Below are 27,988 nucleotides of genomic sequence, written 5' to 3' on the forward strand. Positions count from 1 at the left end.
ATCAGATTGTATCATGTTTTTAATTTTTTTCATTGCACAAAAGATGAACTTAAAGCTCATGGGCTTAATATTTCAAAAGAAAAACAAACAAAAAAACAGTTACACCAGCAATAAGATTTCACATGTTGCCTATGAGACACACAACACTTGAGATGTTTACAGTAATTAAAATAATGGCTTCATTATAACATGTACACTAGCTTCACCTTCCATAAAAAAACAACAACAACAACAACAAAACAAGATGTTGATTTGCTCACAAACTCTCTCACAACAACAACAACAACAAAAACAAAACAGCTCCCTCTTATCATTTAAATGCAATGAATTACTGATGACAAAATGCATAAATCAATGACTTAAAAATCACAGACATTCACACACATTCTACCCTACAAAATAGTTTTTAAATATTACTAAATTTAAAATGAGGTACAAAAACTTAAAACTTCTCACCACTGAATGATGGTGTTTAGACGACCTCCTCTCTTTAAGGCATAAACTCACTTCAGAGGACATGTCGATGCATAGCAATATGCTGAAACAATGGCTGCACACAAAGCTGAATGCAACTACATACACTTAAACAAAGGGGCATTATTAAAAAAATAAATAAATAACGCTTACAGTCTAAAAGAACAAATACGGCCCTGAAATAAAGTTACACTCAGATCTGTTGACCATATGCACAAGAACGCTTCATGTTCAGTTCATACAGAGCTAAAATGACCTTTCATGTGATGAACAGAATGATCTTGTAAGCATACACTGGGGCGTCAGGTTCAACTGATGTTACACCGTTAAACTAGCAGTGCAATCGCTGATACGAATATATTACTAGCATGAATATTAAGCAATGGAAGCATAATGGAAAATTGATTTTATGTGGAAGACAAAAGTGATACCCAGGGAGCAAAGGCTGATCGATTTCTGAATAATCTCATAGCTTGTTCTATCCACTGAAATAATATGCTGATGCATAGAAATTTAACATCTGTATCATAGTAGATCATACATATAATAATATTCCTGACTTTAAAATTAGGAACTGAATTCTAAATTTCAAGCCATGTTTAAAAAAATGTAATATGCAGATTTAATGTGATAAGCAAGTCATTTGTTGGTTGATGTTTTTCCCTAAAAGTTTAAACACTGTGAAATTGAAAACAATAGTATGTGATCAGGAAATCTATTTTAAAACAGTCTGAATTTTGCATTTGACTAAACTAGTGCCGCAGAAATTGCACACTTCAGCTTAAAATCCAACGATATTCAACATGATTTCTGTCAGTCTAGATGCTTAATTAGACAAGAGCTCTAAGAATTGTGCTGTAGTGCTAAATGAGGAAAGGAAAGGTTTATAAGGAATGATCATATTATTGTTGAAACACTACAACACCATATTTATAAGCACATTTTGCCTGCGTTTCCTAATTATTTCTTTAATTATGAAGAGCACTGCATTCGGGTCAAATGAAAGGATGTGGAAAATACATGTTTTATAAGAGCAATTACCATAATTAAAGGCAACGATAACTGGTGTGATCATTTATCACCGTCAATTAATATGCAATGTTATACAAAGTACAAAAAAATAGGAGGGTGTTTTTAAAAATATGCGCCACTTATTCTGGTCGGAAAGATAAAAGTTAAAGGAAATTATTCTGGAAGAATCTTGGTCTCTGCTTTTTTGTAAAATAAAACCCATCAATAACAAAGGAATGAGTGCCTTAATGTTTCAAGCGTCTACTGCTATTATGGAATGGCATTGAGGGGCGAAATCAAACAGGGATATATTAGTGAACAGACACTGCTTTGTATCCAAACTAAAATCTACTTACGCAACAGTGCACAGTAACCTTTGATTAAAGTGACCTACATCATGTTCAGTTTAGTAGAATTATAAGGGCCAACTAACTAGTCTATACAGTCTATATAGTCTTGTCTCCAAGCAACTGGTATTATTTAGTTTTTTTTTTCTGGTTGTTTTAGAATTCTTCTTTTGAATAAATAAAACCATTTGGTATGAAGCATAGGAAATATCCTACATTTGGGCAAATGTCAGTAAAACGAGTCAAGTTTCATCCCATCCGTTGCACATCTGTCAGTGGACAATACTGTAAAGTTCTTGGTCAGGCCTGTCTCTGAGGGAAAGAGACATTTTGTTGAAAATTAAATAATGAGAACATTAAAAATCAATGCAAAAATGCCCATTTGTATATGTCGGGCAGCTAGAATCCACACGGTACAGGAACATCACTGTGTCCTAAAGCTTTGAGGCAAAAGAACGAGAGAAGGCCTGCACTAGATGACTGGCAGCACATCCATTAATAGGTCCTGGGTTTTGGATGAATCTAAAGCAAAGTTCACAGGTCGGTCAATTCTAGCCTCATTTTAACAGTCCAGGGTTTACTTGGAGCCCACGCTATGGCCAAAACATTTCAATTTATGTCATGACCTAGTCCAGCTGGGCAAATGTTTTAAAACAAGCCAGCACAGCTGGCTCATACTGAAGTCTGTCTCAGGGTTTAGTCCAGGTGCTGAGATAGTCCTTGTGTTTAGGTCCTCTGCTATTCAAGCTGTATCTGTCCAGAGTAGATGGTCAGCACAAGCATGATGGCAAACCCGGTGAGCAGCCCTGCGTTCTGGATGGCAAAAGTTAACAGAGAGCCACTTCCTCCGGCCTCCTCTTCCTCACGACTCACCTCGTTCATCTCCGGAAACTGCAGAGAGGGACAAAGGAATATGGAGACACGTGGATTGTAAGAAAAATGATTAAATCAACAGCATCAGTTTTTGGATTTCTTATCCTCTTGCATTTATTTGATCAAAAATTCAGCTAAAACAATATTGTAATTTATTTTTATTTTTTTTTACAATTTAAAATAATTGTTTTCTATCTGAACATATTTAAAATGTTGAACTTTTTCAGCATCATTACTCCAGTCTTCAGCGTCACATGATCCTTCAGAATATATTACAATATACTGAGTTGCTGCTCAAGAAACGTATCAATGCTGAAAACAGTTCTGCGGATTCATATTTTTGTGAAAACCACGATACACTTTTTCAAGATCGGTTAATAGACAGTTTAAAAGAACAGCGATTATTTGAAATATAAATCTTCTGTAACATTATTTATGAAAGTCACTAATTAATCCTTGCTGAAAATGTAAAAAATATTTCAAATTTATGTGCGTATTTTTTATTTTAAGCTAGTACTAGTTAGCTTTCGTTTAACAATTATATTAAATATTTATATATTTTAGCTTTAATTTTAATAGTTTTAGTAACTAATAATTTCTTTGTAAAAAAAAAAATAAATAAATAAAAATCAGTCACATAGTCATAGTTGCTACATCGCCATCTGCAGGTAGAATGTATTATTCCAATTTTTAAAGTTTAGTTTTACATGTACATTAAATGATTTTAGTTCCCAAAAATGTATTTAATCAAATAATTTTCTTAATTTTAGTAAACAATACAGGATTTCCGCAGGTTTTATGAAGGTGAAAGAACAAATATCTGCCAATGGGCTTGGATTGGAAAAGTCAACTTAAGTCACACACAAATGCAATTTTCACATTTGTTTGTTTTCTAAGAATAAACTCATTTAATTTTGATCAATTTCTCAGAAAACAAGAATGAATTTCTTCATTTTACGTCTCAAGTAAACGTATCTCAAGAACGTTTAGATATTTGTACCGGAAATCAAAAATCCTGAAGATATTCTCTTTTTTTTTTGCAGTGAATGTAACATTTAATGCCATGACTTTAAATTTAAGACTTTCCGCTCTGATTTAAGACCTTCAATTGCAGAAGAGAAAGTTAAGACCTTATGAGACCCGCAGGATCCATACAAAAGCACTAGTAATAACCTCTTTTACACTGATCTTAGAAACTCACCTTCAGGAATCAATAAAAAACAAACGCAATCCACCCCGATACCAAAGCCTTTCAAAAATCAGCAAATGAACAGCATCCCATTCTTACCATATCAGCCAATGCAATGTAGAGGAACATGCCTCCGGCCAAAGCAAAGATCCAGTTAGGAGAGAAGTTGTTCCCGGCCAGGATGCCGAAGCCCATGCCCAGATAACAGCAGCACGCCGACAGGAAGTTAAAGAAGAGCGCCTGCTGGATGCTCATGCCAGCGTTTAGCAGGATTACAAAATCACCTGGACACACAGATGCAGCAGAGCATTTACATGACGACAGACTCAGCACGATCAGGGTCATTTAGGATCGGTCACATGATTTCACAGAGACGGTAACACCCACCCAACTCGTGTGGAAACTCCTCGCACAGAATTGCCACCGACGTACTGACGCCCTGAAACACAGAAGCAGTGAAGGAAGCTCCGATAGCCAAACCATCGATGAAATTATGCAGACCGTCGCTCAGAGTGATCATCCACGCCAGAGTGCCGATGTCAGAGTATGCCCTGCCCTTCAGCCAATAACATCCACCCGTTCCAGCACCACCCGAACTCTGAGAGTCCTGCGGCAGGGACACAAACACAGACTAAATGAAGACACACTTCCTTTCAAAAGACTTTTTCAAGTCTCTTATGCTCACTAATGCTGCATTCATTTGATCAAAAATGCAGTAATACTGCACAATTTAATCAATCACAGTTTTCCATTGAGAACATATTGCAAAATGTAATTTATTCAGCATCATTACTCCAGTCTTCAGCATCACATGATCCTTCAGAAATCTGCTGATTTATTATGAAAGCTGGAAAGGGTTGTGCTGCTTAATGCGTTTTGGAACCTGTGATAATTTTGCAGGATTCTTTGATGAATAAAAAGTTAAAAAGAAAAGCATTTATTCAAAATAGAAATATAACAAATATACTAACTTTGAGGTCTTTTATTTATTTATTTTTTTTTGATAAAAAGTGACAGTAAAGTTACAAAAGACTTTAATTTTCTCGATTTGCACCCTTAGCATCCCCTTTCAAAAGGAATAGCACCCAAAATCAGATGAAACAACACTGGGCATGTCTGCACCATTAAATATGATTTTTGAGTGTAATGTAGTCAGGTACTTAATTTAATCCATTAGAATTTGATTGAATCGTGAAAGATTCAATGAAAGGAAGTTGTTTTAGATGGAGATGATCTTGCATTTTAATCAAAGTTACAAAAACAATAATTTTGTCCTTAAAAAACCTAACACGCACTGATGAATCATGTCACGCTGAAATTACGGCATTTACAAGACGACAACCCAGAGATGCTATTCACATCCTCAGACTCGGAAAAATGTGTTTCTATGGCAACTCTCACAACATGACTGGCTTTGTTTTTGATGACAGCAAAATGACTATAATATTACTCACATCTATATGCTCTTGAAACACATTTATTATATTTTAGTTTCATTTACATGACGTCATTAGTCATTATTAAAATAAATTCAGAGCATTCATTAACTTGAGAGTTTCCAAGCTGTAATTATTCAATAATTCAACAAAGACCTGGAAAGTTTTTACAAGCTGGAAACTTATAATTACAGTCGTTCTGACATGACACTAACGTGACAAAACTTAACAGGGTCAATTTTGATATCAAGCTGTTTTTAAGGGATATAATTGTGAGTGAGGCTTACAGTCACTTAAGCCTAGCAATTGAAACTAAAAACATTAATGAAATTTGTAGTTTCGTTTATTCCTGACCTGTACCGTCTGGCCAGTGCTGAGCATTTTGTCGTCTTCTCCGAGTCCTCTGACATCTCCTTCTGCTCTGGGTAAAGATGCTCCTCCAGCCTCTCCATTCTGCAGCTTCTCCATCACACCATCCTCCAAATCTCCATTAGAGCTGGCATAGCGCTCCGCAGGAAAGTGACTGTGGCCGTGGCCATGCCCTCCCTAACAAGAGACGATTCGATTAGAAAAAATACCAGCAGAAAACAAAAAGAGAGAGCGAGGAAACAAGCTTGAAAAGAAAATCCTCCACTAGAGGGCGCTGCATTACAACACATCTCAACAGCAAAAAGTTCAATTATAAATCTTCTGATTCATGTTAGACGATTTGGCTCAATATTAAGCTTTTTGGGCCCCTTGTCTTTTTTCACAGTGCCTTTCAAAGCATACTACAAATGAACAGGAGCTAAACCCAGACACGCACATATTGTACATACCGTTCACACATTCCACTGCAAAACTCTAAAAATAACATCCTTCTTGTGCTTTTTTTGTTTTTTGTTGTCACAACCCATGTCACAATGACAATGTCAGATAAAGCTGTTTGCTAAAGCAGCTGTTCAGTCAAAGCTCACCCTGTCCTTTGGCTTTAAGATCATCTTCAGGACTTTCTCTGTAAAGAAGAACAGGTAGAATCCTCCAAACACGACAGCAGACTTGGACACATAATAATCCTCCATGGGGTCGAATCCGAAGGCCTACATACAGAAGAAAAAATGCATGTTTTAAAACATCAAATACAATTTTATTCAAGCTCATTTTAAATAATACAGCATTTGTTATTATCCTCAAATCATTAAAACTGTTACGTGTTTTTATTATCATAATAACAACAACACAATTTAAAAGTCTGGGGTCAGTAAGATAAAAAAAAGAAATTAATACTTTTATTTAGCAAGAATGCATTAAATTGATCAAAAGCAAGAGAATCCTGAAAAAAACAGCACAGTTTCCACGTGGAAATAAAGCAGTTTTCAGTTCACCAAATCAGAATATTGTAATGTTTTCTGAAGGAATATTTTCTGAATATTCAGCTTTTGCATCACAGGAATAAATTAGATTTTAAAACGCATTCAAATAGAAAACAAGTATTTTAAATATTTTGACAAATGCCTTGGCGAGCAAAACAAACAAAAACAAACAAAGACCCCAAACCTTTGAACGGTAGAGAAAGCTGCATATAATGTGTTAAACTAAATGTGTGAATAATATACTTGGTATGAACACAATCTAAATACAAACCCCTCTTCACTCTCCTAGACACCAGATATAATCAAGAGGCTTTTTAACTGCATTCTTACATTTATTTCACACTTACAAGCTGTCAAGAAGAGTGAGTGGGGTTTATTTTAGATCGGATCTTAGTGTAATTCACTAATGCCTCAGGGCTTCCCCCCATTTTTGCTTGGCTTTTCACCTTTGATTTATGCTTTTTCACAAACATCCACTTATAGGTATTAATTTGAATAGTTAACAGTCAGATATATTGAAAACTTAAATGTGTGCTCCAGTTCCATGCCATCTTGCCTCAAAAATGAGCATTAAATGTGCATTACTATGAATTTAAATAAGCCCTGTGAGAACTCCAACAGCAACAGAGGTTCTATGGATCAATACAAAGTTTATCGATTGTTTTATACTATTTTAGCCTTCCAGCTGGGGAGAACCACTGAGGAAGAGTTATATTTGTGCTTAAAGACAACGTTCACCTGAAAGTGAAAATGCTGTCATCATTTACTCACCCTCACATTGTTCCAAAACATGCTATTTTATTATTTAGAACACAACATTTTATTTTTTATTTTATTATTTTGCAGAATGTGCAATCTGCTATTTTGCATACAATAAGAATGCATGATGATTCAAAGTCGCACCGACCAACTTCTATCGGCTTCAGGAAACTCTAAAGAGTCCAAACTACTCTATTTTAATACTTACCTTTTTGGAGCTTGGTGGTATGAATCAAAATCCAATTTTTTTGTATAGAAAACAGCAGTTTGGGCATTGCACAATTTTTTTTTTTAATAAATAAAAGTCTTAAGTCGCTGGGGTATATTTGTAGCAATAGCCAAAAATTATTTTATGACAAAAATCATTAGGATTTTAAGTAAAGATCATGTTCCATGAAGATATTCTGTAAATTTCCTATCGTAAATATATTAAAACTTAATTTTTGATTAGTAATATGCATTGCTAAGAACTTCATTTGGACAACTTTAAAGGTGATTTTCTCAGTATTTAGATTTTTTTGCACCCTCATACATCAATGGAAAGCTTATTTATTCAGCTTTCAGATGATCTATAAATCTCAATTTCGAAAAACTGACACTGTTTTGTGGTCCAGGGTCACATATGGGATTGACAAATAGAATAAATATTTTGCATACAGAAATATAAAAAATAAAAATGTGTAGAGATAAAGTTTTGTATAAAATATTTTCATTCTGCACAAAGTCTGGAACGACATGAGGGTAAGTAATTTAAACATTTTCATTTTGAGTGAAGCATTCCTTTAAACACCAGAGCCCACATATATAAAGTCTAAAAATCTGGAACTGTAGAGAGTGTCTTCAGTCTGGCTGTGTGGCACACGTGTGTGCTCTACCTCTGGGATTAGTTGAAAGAGTGCGTTGGAGTAGAGAGTACCAATGGCCAGGGCTATGAAGTACAGCAGCAACCGCTTGTAAAAGGTTTTCCTCATGAAGGGAACCACACTCGCCCCGACCAGTGAACACAGAGATATCACTGTCACACACAGGAAACCATACCCCCACACTGGCCAAACAACCAGAGGACAGAGAGAGAAAGGGAAGAAGTGGAGAAGAAAGGGAAAAAGAAGAAAGAATATTTGAATTAATCAGCAGAATAATTAATCCTAGGTGAAAGTTGATATTCATAATCTCAAACATGAGATTTATAAATTAAGCTCCGTGGGCCACTGAATGATCAAATTAATTCATGCAACCACATTTGAAGAAAACATACAATTTTAAATCCCATTCATTAATTGCATTTACAGATTTGATGTCAATTTATAGATTTAATCAATAAATCAAACATTTCATAGTCATACACTACCGTTCCAAAGTTTAGGGTCAATACTTTTTTTGTTTTGTTTCCTACACTCAACAAAGCAGCATTTATTTGATCAAAAACACATTAAAAACAGTAATATTGTAAAATATTATGAATTCAAAATGAAGAGTTCAGATGCAAAAGCCTCTAATTGCCATCTGAAATCTTCATCTAAAATGAGCATTTGTTATTTAGGTTCAGTAATTTTACTCTAACGGCAATGTATAGGTCCTTTTCTATGCAATTAAAGTAAAATAAATGAACATAAATATAGGAGCCTGATAAAAATGCTCATTTTAGAAGAAAATTTCAGACGGCATTTAGAGGCTTTTGCATCTGAACTCTTCAATCATTCATATTCAATCAATTCCTGTGATGACAAAGCTGAATTTTCAGCTTTTTTATTTTATTTTGCAGGATTTTGATAAATAGCAAGTTCAAACGAACAGCTGAAACGAATCATAAATGTCTTTTTGATCAATTTAATGCATCCTTGCTGAATAAAACTATTAATTTCCTTCAAAACAAATGACTGATTCCAAACTTTTGAATGGTAGTGTATGTTGTTCACATTTTAAAATCCATTGTGTTTCATTCAGAGAGGAAGTAGGGGGAGCGGCTTCCTGTTGACCATCATAGAACATCACAGAATAAATGATGCCTCGAGACATGAGGTCAGTGCCAGTCATTCAAAGCTGATGGGATAGCTCAATATACTCCTCCTCTCATTCTACTCCTGAGGCAACAGAGGAACTGAAAACACCCGTATTCATGTTGACCAGCCAGTGAACCATCAACACCCGGCACACAAAAGCTGTAGCTGTAGCTCTGCTCGAGCTGTGATAGCACCAACAGAGAGCATCCTGGGATACGCAGCACTTCATTAGCTCCTTTAATGAAGACAGGTTTTCCATAACCAATGAGCCAGTGAATAAATGTAGTGTTAGTGGTCTACTTTAAAAGGCGGTATTCAGGGGTAGAGGTACAATTTGAAAAGTGGTGAGGCAAATTGAGGCATGGGATACTGATCATCTCCAAAAAAAAAAGTGTGGGAACAAACATCGAACATTATGGTGGCTTGACAACCCCAAAAACAAAAATACTAACTTTTACAGCTCTCAAGCTACATCCAGGCTTTCTATGCTCCTAGTAATATGTTCTTTAAGTGGTCATTGTTATTAATTGGCAGGAACACAGATAATCAGCCACTGCAGAAATCTATAGGAAGTTATATTTTTAAATGAATTATTAATTTATACAAGAGAAGTACAACAGAAATTTAAACTGAAAATAAAGTGAAAAATTAAAAAAATAAATAAATGTAAAAAAAAAATGTCTGATTCCATTCAAGGGTCTTAAAGCAATCTAAGTTGCAGACAACTTAAGATTTATATATAAAAAAATTAAAAAACACTTGCGTTATATGCAAACAGAACTTGCAAAAGGCTAAAGATTCAGTCATCATTTACAAAATTATAAGCTGTAAAAAAATTTACATTAAAATTAAATAAAATATATATATATATATATCTGTCATAAAATATTAATACATTTTTTTTTTATAAATATTAATATTATAAATCTAATAAATAAATAAAAATAATGGGTCTATTAATGAGTCTTCTTTAGCAATCTGAGTTGCAAATGACTTAGGATTTAATTATCATTGTGTGTGTGTGGGGGTTCTGAAATACACAATCATCAGCTATAGTGAAACCTTGAGCACAAAACAAAAGTTTTTATCAGTTTTTATGGCCTTAAAATGTACCAACGGAAAGATCATGGGAGAAATAAAGTGTAAAAGAGAGGAAGAGGAAATCTTTACTGTGGTTAGAGATGTTTTGTTGTGTTAAAAGGGAGAAAACATTGTGTGAAGGAGGAAAGAAGGAAAGGCGACAATTCCAGACAGCCCTTTGAGATTAATCTTGATCCACGGTTGATTGGGTGTGTTTGGGTGGATATGGGTGGATGGATACTGAACCTCTGGCAGGAGCTGCAGGACGGCGGTGGAGAACAGCGTTCCGATGGACAGAGCGATGAAATAGATGAATGATCTGCGCATGAACCGCGTCCTCATCAGGGGCACCACAAAAACACCAGTCAAAGCGAACGCACTAATCAGAGTCACACTCAAAAATGAGTAACCCCACACTGCAGGACACACACACACACACACATGACATTACACCCCAGCAGACACATCCCACAGCTTTTGTGTGCGTGGATTATAATGTACGCACAGCTACCATTTAACCCAGTTAGACTGGAATCCCTGGAAATGCAAGGCATCTGTCATAAACACACTCCTGAATGGACACGCGTGCCGTTTGAGAGAGAATGTCATTATGTGGAAGTGAACAGCGGCAGGTGCGTGTGTGTACAGATCATATTTCTCCAAAACCATGCATTTGTTAACAGCTGAGAACAACTGCCAGCACTTTACCTACAGAGGAGGAAAATCATTCATTTCATATTACAGCAGTTACATGGACTCATAACCTGTAGTCATAAAAATATGCATCACTGAGTTTGCTTACATGTAGAACACGCTGATAGACTTCTTCCACATTTACTTCAAAGTTTTAAGGACTTTTTTTGTTTGTTTGTTTCCCGTTTCTTTATTTTTTGTCTTTTAGAAAAGATCCCTTGGGACAATGTGTATTGTAAAGAGCATTATACAAATACACCTACATGAATAATACATAAGCTTAACAACTCAAGAAAACCCAAGTTTGGAAGAGAGTTTGAAATGGTCGTGATGTCAAAACGTGAACGGATCAGAGAACTGGGCTTTTTCCCTGATGCTAAGACCCAATAAAGTATGCCGTTAAAGCATTTAAATTACCTTAATCGTAATCTGTGTAAGATTGTGCATGTAAACACACTCAGTGAGGCGGTTTTCAAGGTTATTTAAAGGAAAAGTTCTTCCCAAAAAATGAAAATTCAGTCATTATATACTCACCCTCATGACAACAGTGCTTCCCGTTAATGACCTGGACCGTCTAATCGGTTTCATTATAAACTGAAAATATATTTACACTTCTCATAATAACATAAAAGCTCTCTGTTTTGCTTAGTGTGCTAATCAGGCTGTGACATGCACCAGGTACCTTTTATTTTCACATTTGCATAATTTTCTACATTTTTGTGGAGAGATGATTACAGCAAATCACTAGATTTTTAATGAAAAGCATCACAGAAACTTAAAAGTCTCCTTGCAGTTTTCCAGAAAATATAATAATAAATATTATGTTCAACAGAAGAAAGAAAGTCATACAGGTTTGGAAGAATGTGAGGGTGAGTAAATGATCACAGAATTTTCATTTTTGGGGTGAACTGTCCTTGTAAAAACATTGAATGATTGGGCTTTTCTAAGGGGAAAAAAAAACATTTCAACTTATGCTTTAATGTATTTTTTCATGCATTTGTCCCTTTTGTTTTATTTTTATGTAGTGTAAAGTACTGTATTGAAAGTACAGTACAACAAAGACTCCGAATTAACACCTGAACGGTTCTCATAGTTTTCACTGCAGTGGAAAAGTTAGGACAGAACCTAAAAAAAAAAAAAAAAAAGAATTGCAATCTTGTTGAAGTTGTGAGATATCCTACAGAGACACTGAGCTGTGGTGCTTATCCGAATTATGCTGGTTTGCGTCTGGCCTGCAACCTGTCCTAATTCCTATTCCCTACTCTTTCGTGATAATTTCATATTCATATCACCATCACTGTACCACGGTGCCAGCACAGTACGTTTTGTTAAGACTGAATGGGATAGACTGCATTGAGAACAGGATGCTGTAAGACTCCATCTGCAAAAGCACACATTCCCCTTTTCTCTCTCCTTATCTGTTGAATTGGGGTGGGAAGCGTCACTGCGACATTCTCCTTTCATTTCCTCTCCCGCTGCCAGGATGCGCAAGAAGTGCCAAAACCCAGAAGTGCCTTGTTTAGCAGATAAAGCACAGCATGATGCAAAGCGACAGGAAAAAAAATCACTGTGCCAGAAAACATGGTGCAGATGTTGAACATGTTGAGCCACAAAGAGTCGCAAGCTGGTTCAAAACAAGAATTTCAATGAATAAAATAAAATCTAAAATAATCTGTTATAGACAGGGTTTGTTTTAGGTTATGGTGAATGCAAAAAAAAAAAGCACAGATTTGAAATGTTCGTAAAAATAACAAATCACAGATTATAGAGCACATGTGAAATTGTTTCCTGTTCTCCGAATCCATGACTTTCTCTTCTGAAATGTCCCAGCAGACTTCACACACGCCCATGAAATTCTCTGAACTCTCCCCGTCTTGCCTTTTTATATCTGTGGCCTACACAAGGGATATTTCAGTTCAGCTTCTGAAAGCACACAGCCTCCCTTCAAATCTCCTGTCTGACCAGACTACGGTGATTGAATCCAGATGTTGCTGGGATCTGATATATATTCATTTTTAAAGTACACCACTGTTCAAAAGTTTGGGGTCAGTAAGAAATATAGAATACAATGTATCATGGTTTCCACAAAAATATTAAGCAGCACAATTGTTTTCAACATTGATAATAATACGAAAATGTTTCTTGAGCAGCAAATCAGTATATTAGAATGATTTCTGCAGGATGAGAATCTGAAAATCAGGAATAGATCACATTTTAAAAATACACTGAAATAGAAAACAGTTGTTTTAAATTGCACAATATTACTCTTTTACTGTATTTTTGATTAAATAAATGCAGCCTTAGTAAACATAAGAGACTATATCACATTAAAAAAAATCATACCAACCCCAAACTTTTGAATGGTAGTATATAGTACATTTGTACAATAAATGAAATTTGTACATTTGTAAACCGCACACTTTTAAATAACACATCTGTACATTCATTTAAACAATTACATTTTTTTCTATACTTTTACTTCTGTATATAGTGCATTATTTAATTTTCTGTTTTTCTTATATGTGACCCTGGAGCACAAAACCAGTCTTAAGTCGCTGGGGTATATTTGTAGCAATAGCCAAAAATACATTGTATGGGTCAAAATTATAATTGTTTTTTTTTATGCCAAAAATCATTAGGATATTAAGTAAAGATCATGTTCCATGAAGATATTTTGTAAATTTCTTACTGTAAATATTTCAAAACTTTCAAAAATTTTTGATTAGTAATATGCATTGCTAAGAACTTCATTTGAACAACTTTAAAGGTGATTTTCTCAATATTTTGATTTTTTTGCACCCTCAGATTCCAGATTTTCAAATAGTTGCATCTCAGCCAAATATTGTCCGATCCTAACAAACCATACATCAATGGAAAGCTTATTTATTCAGCTTTCAGATGATGTATAAATATCAATTTCGGAAAATTGACACTTAAGACTGGTTTTGTGGTCCAGGGTCACATATTAGATATATTCCATCTCTGCCGTGTAATTCCTATGTATGTCTGCACTGTCTGTACTTTCTTCTGCACTGAAAGTGAAAATTCTTGTGTGTAAATATACTTGGTAATAAAGCCCTTTCTGAATCTGATATAGTTCAGTGTTTGTGCCATCTTTCAAAATAAATAAATAAATGCATAAATGAATGCCACTTGCTTCAATGATTTGTTTTCCATTTCAGTGACGTTTCTACATTTTTCAGTGTTCAGAGTTGACTATTCTTATCACTTTAACTGGAGATCAAGGCTCAACACAAGAGAACACCTGCACCCTTTCAACCTTCTCGAGCACAGTTCTGCTGATTCATTTTTCCTAGAAGTCTAATTTGCTGTCAAAGTCAAAGATTGCCTACAGTGTACAACAGATACGAACCAAACTAGTCTGCTATAAATATGCCAAGACGTTGTACTTTATCTATTTGATAAAGTTTAACGGACGGCATTACCTGTGGACGTGCAACACATGACAGTTTGAAGAGAATATTACATGAACTGTTAATAAGTGTCATTGCATTCACAGTGTAAACAGTGAACAAGCCCAAAACACGTCACACCCATATACAGCTTCCGGTAAATTTCTGAAACATTACAGAAATTTGGAAATTTTCCAGGGCTTTTTGTAATATTCCAGGAATTTTTAGAAAGTTTCTGGAAATTTACCAGGAATTTTTCACCCCTTTGCAACCCTACAGCCATATTTGATTGTTGAACAATTAATTTTAAAACCATGGCTTGATTGTTCAACGAGGTTCGGGTTTGGAGAGTCAAGCCTTTATGGCCCTTTTGCTTATTGCACAGGGGAATTGTGCATATATGTACATAAATCTTCTTTAAATATTTAAGGTTTGCATATCTGTATGATTGATTTGTATAGCTGCAACAGCCAAGTGCATATACTTTTGGCCATGCAGTGTATAATGACAAAAGCATTGTGACTAACAATAAAACTGAAGCATCATCACGGATATGAATGCATTGATTCTCAATGGCTAGTCGATCTTACCCTCAGCATCAGTGGGTCTGGGGCTGGTCTCGGACTCTTGACCCTGTTGGGTCTTGCACGCTTGTGAGTCCAGCTGCTGTATCATGGTAGGGCAGATTTCCTGCAGGCCTCGTTCATCTATACGGGACTGTTCGCTCATCCCATACGCTGCCAGAGTGTCTGCAGCCAAGCACTGAGAACAGAGGACAGGACAGAGGTTTCGATTACTGATCACAGAGGAGAAGCTTGTATTACAGCATTGAGAGTGCAGAGTTTATGCTGGAGCTTTCACAGTACAGGATAGATCGGACTTTGAGGACTAACTATGCTATATCTCAAGGTCATACCTGGGGATTATGGTTCAAAATGTTGAAAACATATCCTATAATAACTCTCTGAAGAAAGAGGGGGGGAGGAGATCATACTTTTCGTAAGCCATGTTTACAAAAAGCTACATCTGAAGTAGAAATTAATGCCTTTTTCATTCCACTGGTCTGAAAAAACACTATGAAAAACCAAAATCTCAAAATTGACAGGTGCATGAAAAAACTGTGTTTTGTGTCTTGCAATCGAAACAATTAAATATACTCATGACATTAAATTTTAGTATGAATAAATAAAAAAAAAAAAAAAAAAAAAAAAAATTTACAAAAAGGAGTCATTCATTAAATTTAATGAAAAAGTTAGAACTTAATCTTAGGTCAATTTAGGACACAACTATTCAGTTGCCAAAAATAAGCTAAAATTCAAGAAACAGCCGGGAAGCATGTTGTTTTTATGTTTTGAATAAACTCAGACAATCTTCAAGGAACAAAAAAGACATGCAGATATTCCACTTGCAGTCCTTGTAAATGTTACACAGTCTTATAGTCTTTTAGCATAACGAATGCTCTCTGTGGAGGAGGAAAAATAATGACTCAATATGGCCTTTTATCATTGTGGACAAACTGATAAAGTACAACGTGTTTCTTTTTCTAACTTACACCTTGAAAGGTGGCACAAGAGATAATGGCTCTGATAAAACACTTGATGACATGAGTACACAAACGCTAAACCAAAGACAAATATTTCTGTCTTTGCACTTACTCAACGCTCACTCAGGCAGTGAATATTGTTATACCAATGATTTATTCACTACATGACAACACGCATATATGCTACTATTCAAAAAGTTAATAGTTTTTTTTTAACTAGTGTTGTAGGAGGCCAAACAATTACCTTACAACAATAATAATTTTATATTATTATTATTCATATGACAGCAATAGCCATATATTGTAAAACAACTGCACTGTAAAATAAATGAAAACAAGTATTTCACAGGTGTATTAATTTATGTTACACTAGTCCTAATTTATACACTTGCAAGCAGGGTCTAAAACTAACTTTTTGCCACACCTGCCACTGACCGTTAACTGGAGAAAAATGACCAGTCAAATATTTTTTTTCCTGGCCATGAAACTGATTTTGCAGAAACTGGCAGGTGCAACTACTACAACAGCTAAACGTAAAAAAATAAATAAATAAATCAAATCTGTAGCTATTTGAAATCAGAGGCAACCACTGCATATACAGTGAGGAAAATAAGTATTTGAACACCCTGCTAGTTTGCAAGTTCTCCCACTTAGAAATCATGGAGGGGTCTGAAATTGTCATCGTAGGTGCATGTCCACTGTGAGAGACATAATCTAAAAAAAAATCCAGAAATCACAATGTATGATTTTTAACTATTTATTTGTATGATACAGCTGCAAATAAGTATTTGAACACCTGAGAAAATCAATGTTAATATTTGGTACAGTAGCCTTTGTTTGCAATTACAGAGGTCAAACGTTTCCTGTAGTTTTCACCAGGTTTGCACACACTGCAGGAGGGATTTTGGCCCACCTCCACACAGATCTTCTCTAGATCAGTCAGGTTTCTGGCCTGTCGCTGAGAAACACGGAGTTTGAGCCCTCCAAAGATTCTCTATTGGGTTTAGGTCTGAGACTGGCTAGGCCACGCCAGAACCTTGATATGCTTCTTACAGAGCCACTCCTTGGTTATCCTGGCTGTGTGCTTGGTCATTGTCATGTTGGAAGACCCAGCCTCGACCCATCTTCAATGCTCTAACTGAGGGAAGGAGGTTGTTCCCCAAAATCTCGCAATACATGGCCCCGGTCATCCTCTCCTTAATACAGTGCAGTCGCCCTGTCCCATGTGCAGAAAAACACCCCAAAGCATGATGCTACCACCCCATGCTTCACAGTAGGGATGGTGTTCTTGGGATGGTACTCATCATTCTTCTTCCTCCAAACACGTTTAGTGGAATTATGACCAAAAGTTCTATTTTGGTCTCATCTGACCACATGACTTTCTCCCATGACTCCTCTGGATCATCCAAATGGTCATTGGCAAACTTAAGTCGGGCCTGGACATGTGCTGGTTTAAGCAGGGGAACCTTCCGTGCCATGCATGATTTCAAACCATGGCGTCTTAGTGTATTACCAACAGTAACCTTGGAAGCGGTGGTCCCAGCTCTTTTCAGGTCATTGACCAGCTCCTCCCGTGTAGTTCTGGGCTGATTTCTCACCTTTCTTAGGATCATTGAGACCCCACGGTGAGATCTTGCATGGAGCCCCAGTCCGAGGAGATTGACAGTCATGTTTAGCTTCTTCCATTTTCTAATGATTGCTCCAACAGTGGACCTTTTTCACCAAGCTGCTTGGCAATTTCCCGTAGCCCTTTCCAGCCTTGTGGAGGTGTACAATTTTGTCTCTAGTGTCTTTGGACAGCTCTTTGGTCTTAGCCATGTTAGTAGTTGGATTCTTACTGATTGTATGGGGTGGACAGGTGTCTTTATGCAGCTAACGACCTCAAACAGGTGCATCTAATTTAGGATAATAAATGGAGTGGAGGTGGACATTTTAAAGGCAGACTAACAGGTCTTTGAGGGTCAGAATTCTAGCTGATAGACAGGTGTTCAAATACTTATTTGCAGCTGTATCATACAAATAAATAGTTAAAAAAAATCATACATTGTGATTTCTGGATTTTTTTTTTTAGATTATGTCTCTCACAGTGGACATGCACCTACGATGACAATTTCAGACCCCTCCATGATTTCTAAGTGGGAGAACTTGCAAAATAGCAGGGTGTTCAAATACTTATTTTCCTCACTGTGTATATATATATATATATATATATATATATATATATATATATATATAAATATTTTAGTATATTAATAGTTTATATAGTCGATATAAACACTAAATAAATAAAAACAGAGGAACTTTTTAACTTGCCATAAAAATGGGTCTGGGTTGTATAATGGTATATCATGATATTAAACTTGATGGTTATCATACCGTGTACATCTGCTTATTTGTGATATTGGACAGAAATGCAGCCAGACGGAGAGTATCACCTGCGTATGCACAACTCTTTCCACCTCGACTGTCTCAGTTTGCGCCAAACACACACACAAAGTTTCGAATTCTATTGATGTTCTCTTATAATTATTGTAATATAGTTCAAGCGGCAGCGCGGTGTTTGTCATATATTGGACATCTTTCAACTACTGCTCGAGTAATAATGTTACTCAGAATTAGTCATTAATGGTACCAGATGTTATTTTCCAGAAACTGTTTTTGTAATACACAAGATATGATATTTGAAAGTGCTTGTTTTGCTGTGAAAATCATGTCTAGCCACACATCTATTTTTAACAACAACAACATAGCAACATTTGACTGGTCACGATGACCTAGCCTGACCTGACCTATAGTTGTTATAACAAAATATGACACAGTGGATGAGTGACATAATGGATAAATCTATTTGACCTTTTCCTATTAGATATAGTTTGGGAGGATGTAGGTTTCCTGCATATTTAATGCATATTTATTCCGGCTTTCCCCCTCTCCTTGCATTCTTCTTCTTATTTCATCCCTTAGATATAATAATTTGGAATTCTCTGCACTTTAGCACAAATTATTGAATAACAGTTTAAATTATATTCTTTTATTGTATTAATATTTTTTTTTAATGTAATAACTTTGTTATTCCTTCTTCTAAAAATTATCTCTGACATAGCCTAGTCATTATTCTTCTGCCTGGATCTCACCACATCGTTAATTTATGAAAAACACCTTGTGTGCAATTGAAATGTTTGTACTGCAGGCTATACAAAATTTTTATTTGAGAGTGAATATCATAGGCTATATATATATAATACGTAGTAGTTAAATGTTAAAAAGTATTAAATGAATATTATAAGTCTGGCGTATTATGTTCATAATTATAATTGTAATATTATATTAATGTACTAAATGAGTGGGATCCTTGTATAGTTTCCAGCATTAGATTATCTTTTAAATTTCTTCCCACCGAGAGAAATATTTTATCTACAAATCTAGAAACAGTCTTAGGTTAATCTCTATTGTTTGGATATATAATGTTCACTACAAGGATAAAAAAAAAAAAAAAAAAACATAAAATGAAAAACTTGCAGTAAAATGCAGGGGAACCCCCACCCCAGTATTTCTAAACGCGTCTTTATTTTCATATTCAAATACATATATGTAAAGGAAGTCATTGTATACGGAACAAAGCAGGCATGTGTTTTTGTGTGCAATAAGCAGCCAATCAGAGGCAACAGAGTTCAAGAGCCAGCTAGACGTATGAAAATACACCCTGGGCAACAAATGCATATCAAATCCTACATGCTGTAAACTCTTCTGTCACCTTCTTGACTCACCTGAGATGCATTGGTTTTGGCGGGCTGTGTTTGTGCATCATGGTCTCCACTCTGGGCTCCGTTTAAGCGCACGAGGAGCGCTCGGAGCTGAGGGACGGAGATACTGGTGTTGTCACCATAGCGTGTCAGCAGCTCCTGAAGGACTTGCGTAGGAGACGGTCCATCCTGACCACTGACATCTCCTATTGGCCACTGCAGCAGGCCTAGGGTCAGGGTCAGGCCAATGGTCAAGGTCAGCTGTCTGCAGCCATTGGCTGGTCTCAGGGTCATGACTCTACCAGCAACACGTCGAGCTCTACACAGACAGTACAGAGAGAGATGAGGAAAATTAGACAAATTAATGAGAATTACATGTCTTTAACCATACACTAAACGGCCATCAAGTAGTTTATCTTTCAGAGAAAGATATAATCCTCACACGGCCAATCAAAATGAACATGATTTACTTAGGCGCACGTTATTAAAAAACCAATGGTATAGCCAAATAGCAATCATCTATTGTTTTAGCAGCTGTATTTAAATTGAACTCCATTCTATGTACTTTAAGTAGATAAAGTACAGTAAAAGATTTTTGTGTTTTAAAGAAATAAAGCGGAAACATTAACCACTGGACAGAATATGAAAATATAAGTCTACTGTGTTATTGTTAACTAAAACAAATGTTAAAACAATTAAAAACAGTTTTTATTCATTGAAATAAAGCAGAAATAAATTAAAATGTAAATGTTAGAAAATTAAAAATGTTGCCTTGGCAACTAACTGAAACAAATTAAGTACTAAAACTAAACTGAAATAAAAACAGTAAAAATTAAAAAAAGAATTAAAATAAAAGCTAATTCTAAATATAAATAATTACTATAATAGTATGTAATATGAAAATAACACTGGCCTCAAACACCCTCCATACCAGCAAAATATTTCCACAATATAAAATGAAACTGCATTTTTACTTGAGTACATGGCCAACAATTGATCAAATGTAGCTGCTACTAGTTTAACCAGTCTTTGACAGCAACACCAAGGTCATGGGTTTGATTGCCAGGGAAAGCAAGAACTGATCAAATGTGTACCTTGAATGAAATTTAACTTGATTTGGACCAGAAGGTCTCCATCAATACACTTGTTAAGGCTCACGTGTCACTGTTTCCGGATGTGAGCGCTCTATCAAATGCAAAGTCAACAACACCCGGTGCTAATATACACTCACGGTGTGCTGTAATACTAATAAACTGAAATTAATGACAGTAACCTTTATCAACATACCGAAATATCAGATGGCCAGATAATGATTTATCAATTATTAATCATTAATATTGGTTGTCTGAGACTATAATGTGAGCTTTTAAAAGCTTAACTTAAATCTGTGATAAATACTTCTCATGAACAGCTATGGAGATATAGTCTTCTCAATGGAAATGGGTAAAGGCTGGAATCAGAAACAGTTTTCCTTACGTCAAGACGTAACGAGCGGTTAAGGAGCTGATGCAAGGTTTCCTTCAACAGAGACAAAGCGCTTTTTGAAAGACACTGGGACACGATGTCTGCGAAGGTCCTGATGCATGAAAGACCAGATGTTGCTTTAAAACACGAGAAGCAAAGTCCAGTTGTAAATGAATGAACTCCTAACATTTGAGTCACAAACACTGGATAATTGGCCCCAGAGGGGGCCTTTTCTCAAAGGTCTCAAAGGTCACTGTTGCAGAGGGGACGAGAGTAAACCCAAACCAGTCATTACCAAAAACCTGAAGAAGCCAGGAACAATATGAAAAATTACCATTGCTGAATCCCCTAAATGCTAATGACTATCTTTGAGATTTACACAACAGCTGGTTTTCAGCAAACCACCACAAAAGCAATGCTCTTAAATTTCAGCCATGTTTCAACCAAAAAAATATTTAAAAAGAAAATATTACTTCAAACAGTATCTTTGATTATGCATCATATAAAGTGTTACACATCCACCCTCTATGTACTGAATACAGAGGTCTCGTGAAATGCAAAAAACAACAGCAAAACAATCATGAAGAAGTCTGGAAGCATACAACTGTCAAAATTAATCAATATCCCTGGATGCAATGGGGATGTTCTAAACAAAATATAAAATAAATCTAAATTAATACAAGCAATTATAATTTTCATCCCTATTTATTCAATATTTTTGGCCACAGCCAATGAATATTCATTGTGATGCATCATGAAAATATTTTGTGTAAGATTGTAAGTTTCTGTCCACATACTTTAAATATTCTCACCTGCTTAAATTAATAATTGCAAGTTTTGCGAGAATAATAACGGAAGAGAAAACAGCTTTCACCAGATGCCAATTCCTATTTTGAAAGTATTCATTCTTTTGGATGGATTGTCTAAAATAGCATGCATATTTTTCATGATGTTAGCAATTTCAGTTTCTACAACCAAAAGAATCACAAAGTTCAAATTCCAACAACAAGGGTTATTTAAAGTCAGATTTCTCGGTATACAATCAGTTTTAAATGATTAAGGCCCATAAACAAAAATACATTCGAATGAACTGCACAATCATGTCACAATCTGTCTGACACACATGGCTACTCCTCGTCTACAGCAGGGTTAAAGAAAGAGCCGTAAAGCCTTCAAAAGGACCTTCGAGAACTTACACTCAAAAACCAGCAGACACTCACCTTGCTTAACCTTAACTGGCCAGATCGTGAAGCCAAGAAAGACAGAGAGCAACAACAGAGAGCGTCTTCGAAAGACCAGACAAAAGTGTGCTTGTGAAAGAGAAGTAAAACCTGTTGATTAATGTCAATACCGACTGCCATCAAGTAAATATGAGGAAGTAACTGAATCTGATTTCATGGAAGACATCTGGGAGAAATTCAATATTTATTCTCCAGCATTAAGCACTCTCAATTCAGATTCGCGATCAGGGTGTAAATTACAGTGTGGGTGTAAAAGAGCATGAGAATGTTTATCAAAAACAGCAGGGTGTTTGAAGGAGAGGTTAACCACACCATGCTGATGCCGGCTGTGGTATGCTGACTACGCTTATGCACGTGGTTTGAAAAGACAGAGGAAATATGATCCGCACTGCCTTATTGATAATATATGAGGGCCACCAAAAGAGCTTTAGTAGAACAGCACACACCACTGATGGCCTGACAACTCAACTGCTTTCAAATAGCCCATTTATAAATAAAGTAACAAGTTCAATTATAAAGCACATTAAACCTGAAGTGTGTCATTTCTGTGCCACTAGCATCACTAAATGCATTTACAAAAATAAAATTGCAAAAAATAAATATTGGTACCAGAATAGCATAACTTGGACTAATAAATAACCACTGATCTAGAACACACTTGCACGGTAGCGGTGACTTTTTCCATCTCATAATTCAAAATTTCTCTCACACTTTCTAACAATCTTGCAATTCTGAGATCTAAACTTAGAAGTGAAACATACAGTATAAACTTGCGATTCTGTGAAAAACGGTCCAAACTGTGTGATGTTAACTTGCACTTGAGAGAAAAGTCAGAATTGTGAGGGGAAAAAAATGCAATTAGAAAAACAGTTTTCTGTCTTTCTGTTTTGAAAAAAAAGAAAAAAAAAAGAAAAAAAGAAAAGTGAAATTCAAATTTGGAATTTTGAGAAGTCGTCAGAATTGTGCAATTCTTAAAACTGTGGGTTCATATCTCAGAGTTCTGTGTGTCTGAGTGGAAATGAAGTTGTTGGTTTTTTTGTTGAGAAATAACATGCAATTGCAAGAAACAAAGTTAAAATTGTGAGAATTAGCTTTTTTAATTTTTTGTTCTGTGGCGAAAACATATCATGCTATTTTGGCTTATACAAAACAAAATTCTCAGCCCACCTAAGAGCAGCATTTATATTGGAACAGACAATCACATCTCGCCGCTGTCACAACAATACACTGATATGATTTGCAGCAGCGGCATTGTATCTCAGATAACAGCAGAGGGTTATAATGACCCTGTCTGAAGAGATCCTTGTGGACCGCTGCTATTTCAGGAGACATGATAAGTCACACAGAAGAATGTCTGGTATTCAGTCTAAAGGGAGACGGTCTATAGCTATTGCATCTACATCAGAAAGGATCGATAATCAATGCACAGGTCTTTGATTAATTTACAGATTGATAACATCTCAAAGCTTTGAGAGAAAAAAAAAAATGGTTCTACAATGGCGTTATTAAACCTTGCCACACAAATCAAAACTTTGAGATCCATCCTGTGCCCAAACCAGCATAAATCAATACAATGCAAGTTTATGATCATAACATAAGACAAAGTAGCACTGAGGTCTTTGATAATTCAGTTGTTTTAATTGACTTTTGTTATACCATTTAAGATATTTAAGAATTTTTATTACCTTAAATTTGATGTAATTGAATTTAAAATATTAAGGACCTGCAGGAACCCTGTAAAAACAAAACAAAAGGACTTATAGAAAACACTCGCGCTAGTCATGTGTGTGGTGAGGAGATATCTACTGACCAAATAGAGAGCTTCTTCAAGTTACATTACACAAGTTAAAAAATATTATTATTCATGTGTGCTCAGAATACATTATATAAGCATATTTACAAATGAACATTAATCGAGAATGAGAAATGCCATTCAGTTGTTTCTCACTGTCTATCCCCCGGTTTCACAAGCCTAGTCCCAGACTAAAATGTAAGTCTGAGCTGTTTAAACGGTAAGAAACGTGCACTGACTGATCTTAAAATATATCAGTGCCTTTGTTTTGTCTCAAGATGCACACCAGTAATGTTTTTTTCTAAGGCACGTTTATAAACTCCTAATTGAACTATGGCCTAACCCTGGCTTAGTCTAAACCCTGTCTGTGAAACCAGGCCTATGATACTGAATGCATTAGTCATTGATAGTTCAGGTTTAGCTACTGCCTTGACTCATTTTAAAGATCTGAACCTTATTGTTAAGTTTTACCAAATAAATGAATTTTGTCAGACAAAAAGTTACTTAATTTTATTGCTGAAGTCTTGAAATTTAGTTTTTAATTCAGATCCACAACTGTACAATGACGCAAATAAGCCAGAGGCTTTTTAAACACACATTCCATCAAATGTCCACCGAATGTCTCTAGATTTAGGAATGCAGACTAACCTGCACACTACTGGAAAACGAGAGCAAATCTTTCCACCTGACAGACATCTTCGCTCTGCTGATGTGGCAGCTTTTATAGCATGACAAGAGGAGTCCTTATCAACAACTAGGCACTTGTCGTCGAGCAGAATACACAAAAACAATCGACGGAAAGAGGAATGATCTCTAAGGAAAGCCCTTCAAAGTTCGACAGAGGAAGTGCGTACTATGCCTTTAAGAAAGCTGTATATAATACTCTTTGCTGTGAAACAACCCGTTCCAGCCAAATATGAGAAAAGCAGTTTAAGCAACAGTGTGTTGGGTTGAATTAGCATTAAGGCTACACTTTATGTGTATATAAACATACATTCCCGCTGGCAAATAATTAAAGTAAATAAATTATTGCATTTTAATGTTTAGGTAAACTACATATTAAGGGTTAGAAAACTATATTAGTACATAACTAATACCCCAAATCATGTGGTTCATTGAGGAAATTGTTCTCAAACTCTGGTAAAAAAAAAAAGAAAAAAGAAATCAAATGCAACCAAAACTCATTATGATGCAGAAAGGCAAGCTACTACTTGTACTGCTGAACAAACCCTCTTGAAGGTTATGAGGAATCTGAGAGCTATGACTGGAAAAGTAGATTTGCTGACTGCTGAAAACTTGAATACTGTTGCTGGCAAGCCCTAGAATCCTTCTGCAGACAGCTGACAGCTTCTGGCATCATTCAAAGCAAATATTAATATTTTTGGAACAGCCACTAACTCTCATATTCACACAGTTAATCAACTTTTTTGAATGCATAAGCAATGTTAAAATCAGCTTTACCTGTTGCTCACCTACTTTCTACAGAAGTTGCTCTTTGGCCCTAAACAGCTGGCTCAGCTGACACACACAGTCCAGGACGCTTCAATTGCCCAAGGCCTCAGTGATCAAAGCCCCTTTATACAATGAGCTTAACAGAGGTACTGTAATTGAATCATCAGACCTGTCATTAAAGAATACGACGCAATGCCAGAGAGCATTTCCCCTTAGTTCATGGGGGCATCCTCAGAAATAATTACCACCAACAAACAGCATTAATTAAACCCTAGCCTAACCACTAAGCTGGAAAAATGGATAACAAGCAGTTTTGCTGCTTTCCACACTACGTCAAACCTGACAAGCCGAAGCCTCCAAGGATTTTGTGAGAATGTTTTGGTCACTAAAGATACGTCAGAGGAGTAACCAACAAGATGATTACTATAATCACTGTTATCTTTATTTTTATATCAGAAAACAGATAGTGCACATTCTCTCTTATGTTTCAATATAAATCAAGAGTTTTCAGTCACAAAAGGTTATTATATGATCATATTATTATTATTATTAAAAGTTGCACATTTTAAATAATTTTACCAATTTAAGCGCGCATTTTTGGTTTTCATATTTTTATGAATTTAAGTATGTTAAATTTTTATTAATTTTACATTTTAAATTTTGTCTGTCTTATTTGCCATTATTAAATTGCTTTATATCTACATTATATAACCATCTTCCATCTGTATATCTATCCGTTTTAGCAATAGCCACTGAAAAATCTACTATTAACAATCATAGCATTACACTGCATAACAAGTTAACGGTTAATGTACAGAATTAAAGTTACATTACAATTATTATTGTCATTATTATAATCACACCGTGGAAAATCCACAATTGCTAAACAACACACTTCATATCTATACTGCATGTCAGAGGGACAGAAATAAAATTTCAACATAACTGGATAACTGGTTAAAGCTAACTAACTTTCTAAAAATTATCCCATTACATCAAACAGACACAATTCACCTATTTAAGACAACAAATAAATCAAGTTCACAACATTGTCTGACTCTTATATGTGACCCTGGAGCACAAAAGCAGTCATAAGCAGCACAGGTATATTTGTAGCAATAGCCAACAATACACTGCATGGGTCAAAATTATACATTTTTCTTTTATGCCAAAAATCATTAAGATATTAAGTAAAGATCATGTTCCATGAAGATATATTGTAAACTTCTTACCGTAAATATATCAAACCTTAATTTTTGATTAGTAATATGCATTGCTAAGGACTTCATTTGGACAAACTCAAAGGTGATTTTCTCAATATTTTGATTTTTTTTGCACCCTCAGATTCCAGATTTTCAAATACTTGTATCTCAGTCAAATATTCTCCGATCCTAACAAACTTATTATAAGTTATAAGCTTATTTATCAGCTTTCAGATGATGTATAACCCTCAATTTAAAAAAAAAAATTGACCCTTATGACTTGTGTTTTGTGGTCCAGGGTCACATATAATAATAATAATAATAATCAGGACTAACAAAACAAGTGGAATAGACTTTAGCTGTTAGATTTGCTGTAGATCATCAAACTGCAACGTAGGACCTAAAAAAGACAAGAGCAAGCAGTACTGATGCATGTCTGTACGGATCATAATAAACATCACATCATCTCTGCTAACAACAGGCCATCAACAACATCAACCTGTGTCTGGTTCCAGCGTCAGAGCCGCTCACATCCACCGAGCTGATGCGATGCCTGTAACACGATTTAACCTCGTATGGATCTGACGAGACTCCGTTAAAGCAGAAAACATCACTGACGTGGTTAATGGTTAGCCAGCTAGCCGAGTAAATTAAAAAAAAAAAAGATGCCGCTCACCAAATTTGAGAGTTCTTGATCTGTCGGCGCGTGACAGGTCCGTTATCTGACAGTCCAGAATGAACGGAGGGACATGGGTAACCCGTTTAAAACCGAGAGACCGGATGGCTTTCTGTTTTTTTTTGTTTTTTTTAGTCTTGACCCATTCACAAGACAGCAGCGTGGAACCAACGCGCAGGGCGGGGGGAGATGACGTCATTAGTGAGCGCCGCCCAGAGAAATTACGAATTCTACTTAATATTCAAAAG

The 27,988-nt window shown here is 35.7% G+C and overlaps 1 protein-coding gene across 4 annotated transcripts; it reads right to left on the bottom strand.

Moving 5' to 3' along the window:
- Position 1: 1 nt before the first annotated feature.
- Positions 2-27,916, bottom strand: slc39a14 (solute carrier family 39 member 14). Of its 4 annotated transcripts, XM_058774968.1 has the most exons (10): positions 27,564-27,634; positions 27,401-27,464; positions 19,938-20,232; positions 15,218-15,389; positions 8,317-8,486; positions 6,287-6,409; positions 5,685-5,876; positions 4,282-4,501; positions 3,994-4,178; positions 2-2,723 (listed from the first exon to the last, which is right to left on the bottom strand). In XM_058774968.1, exons 3-10 carry the CDS (start codon positions 20,205-20,207, stop codon positions 2,571-2,573), a joined length of 1,485 nt encoding a protein of 494 aa, XP_058630951.1. In that variant the 5' UTR covers positions 20,208-20,232; positions 27,401-27,464; positions 27,564-27,634; the 3' UTR covers positions 2-2,570. The 4 variants fall into 4 exon arrangements, with proteins under 4 accessions (XP_058630951.1, XP_058630949.1, XP_058630948.1 ...); XM_058774966.1 differs by lacking the exons at positions 8,317-8,486; positions 27,401-27,464; positions 27,564-27,634 and adding exons at positions 10,768-10,937; positions 27,741-27,916; XM_058774965.1 differs by lacking the exons at positions 27,401-27,464; positions 27,564-27,634 and adding an exon at positions 27,741-27,914.
- Positions 27,917-27,988: the final 72 nt, after the last annotated feature.

Source organism: Onychostoma macrolepis, chromosome 05 (genome assembly GCF_012432095.1).
Source record: "Onychostoma macrolepis isolate SWU-2019 chromosome 05, ASM1243209v1, whole genome shotgun sequence".
NCBI classification, from domain to species: Eukaryota; Metazoa; Chordata; class Actinopteri; order Cypriniformes; family Cyprinidae; genus Onychostoma; species Onychostoma macrolepis.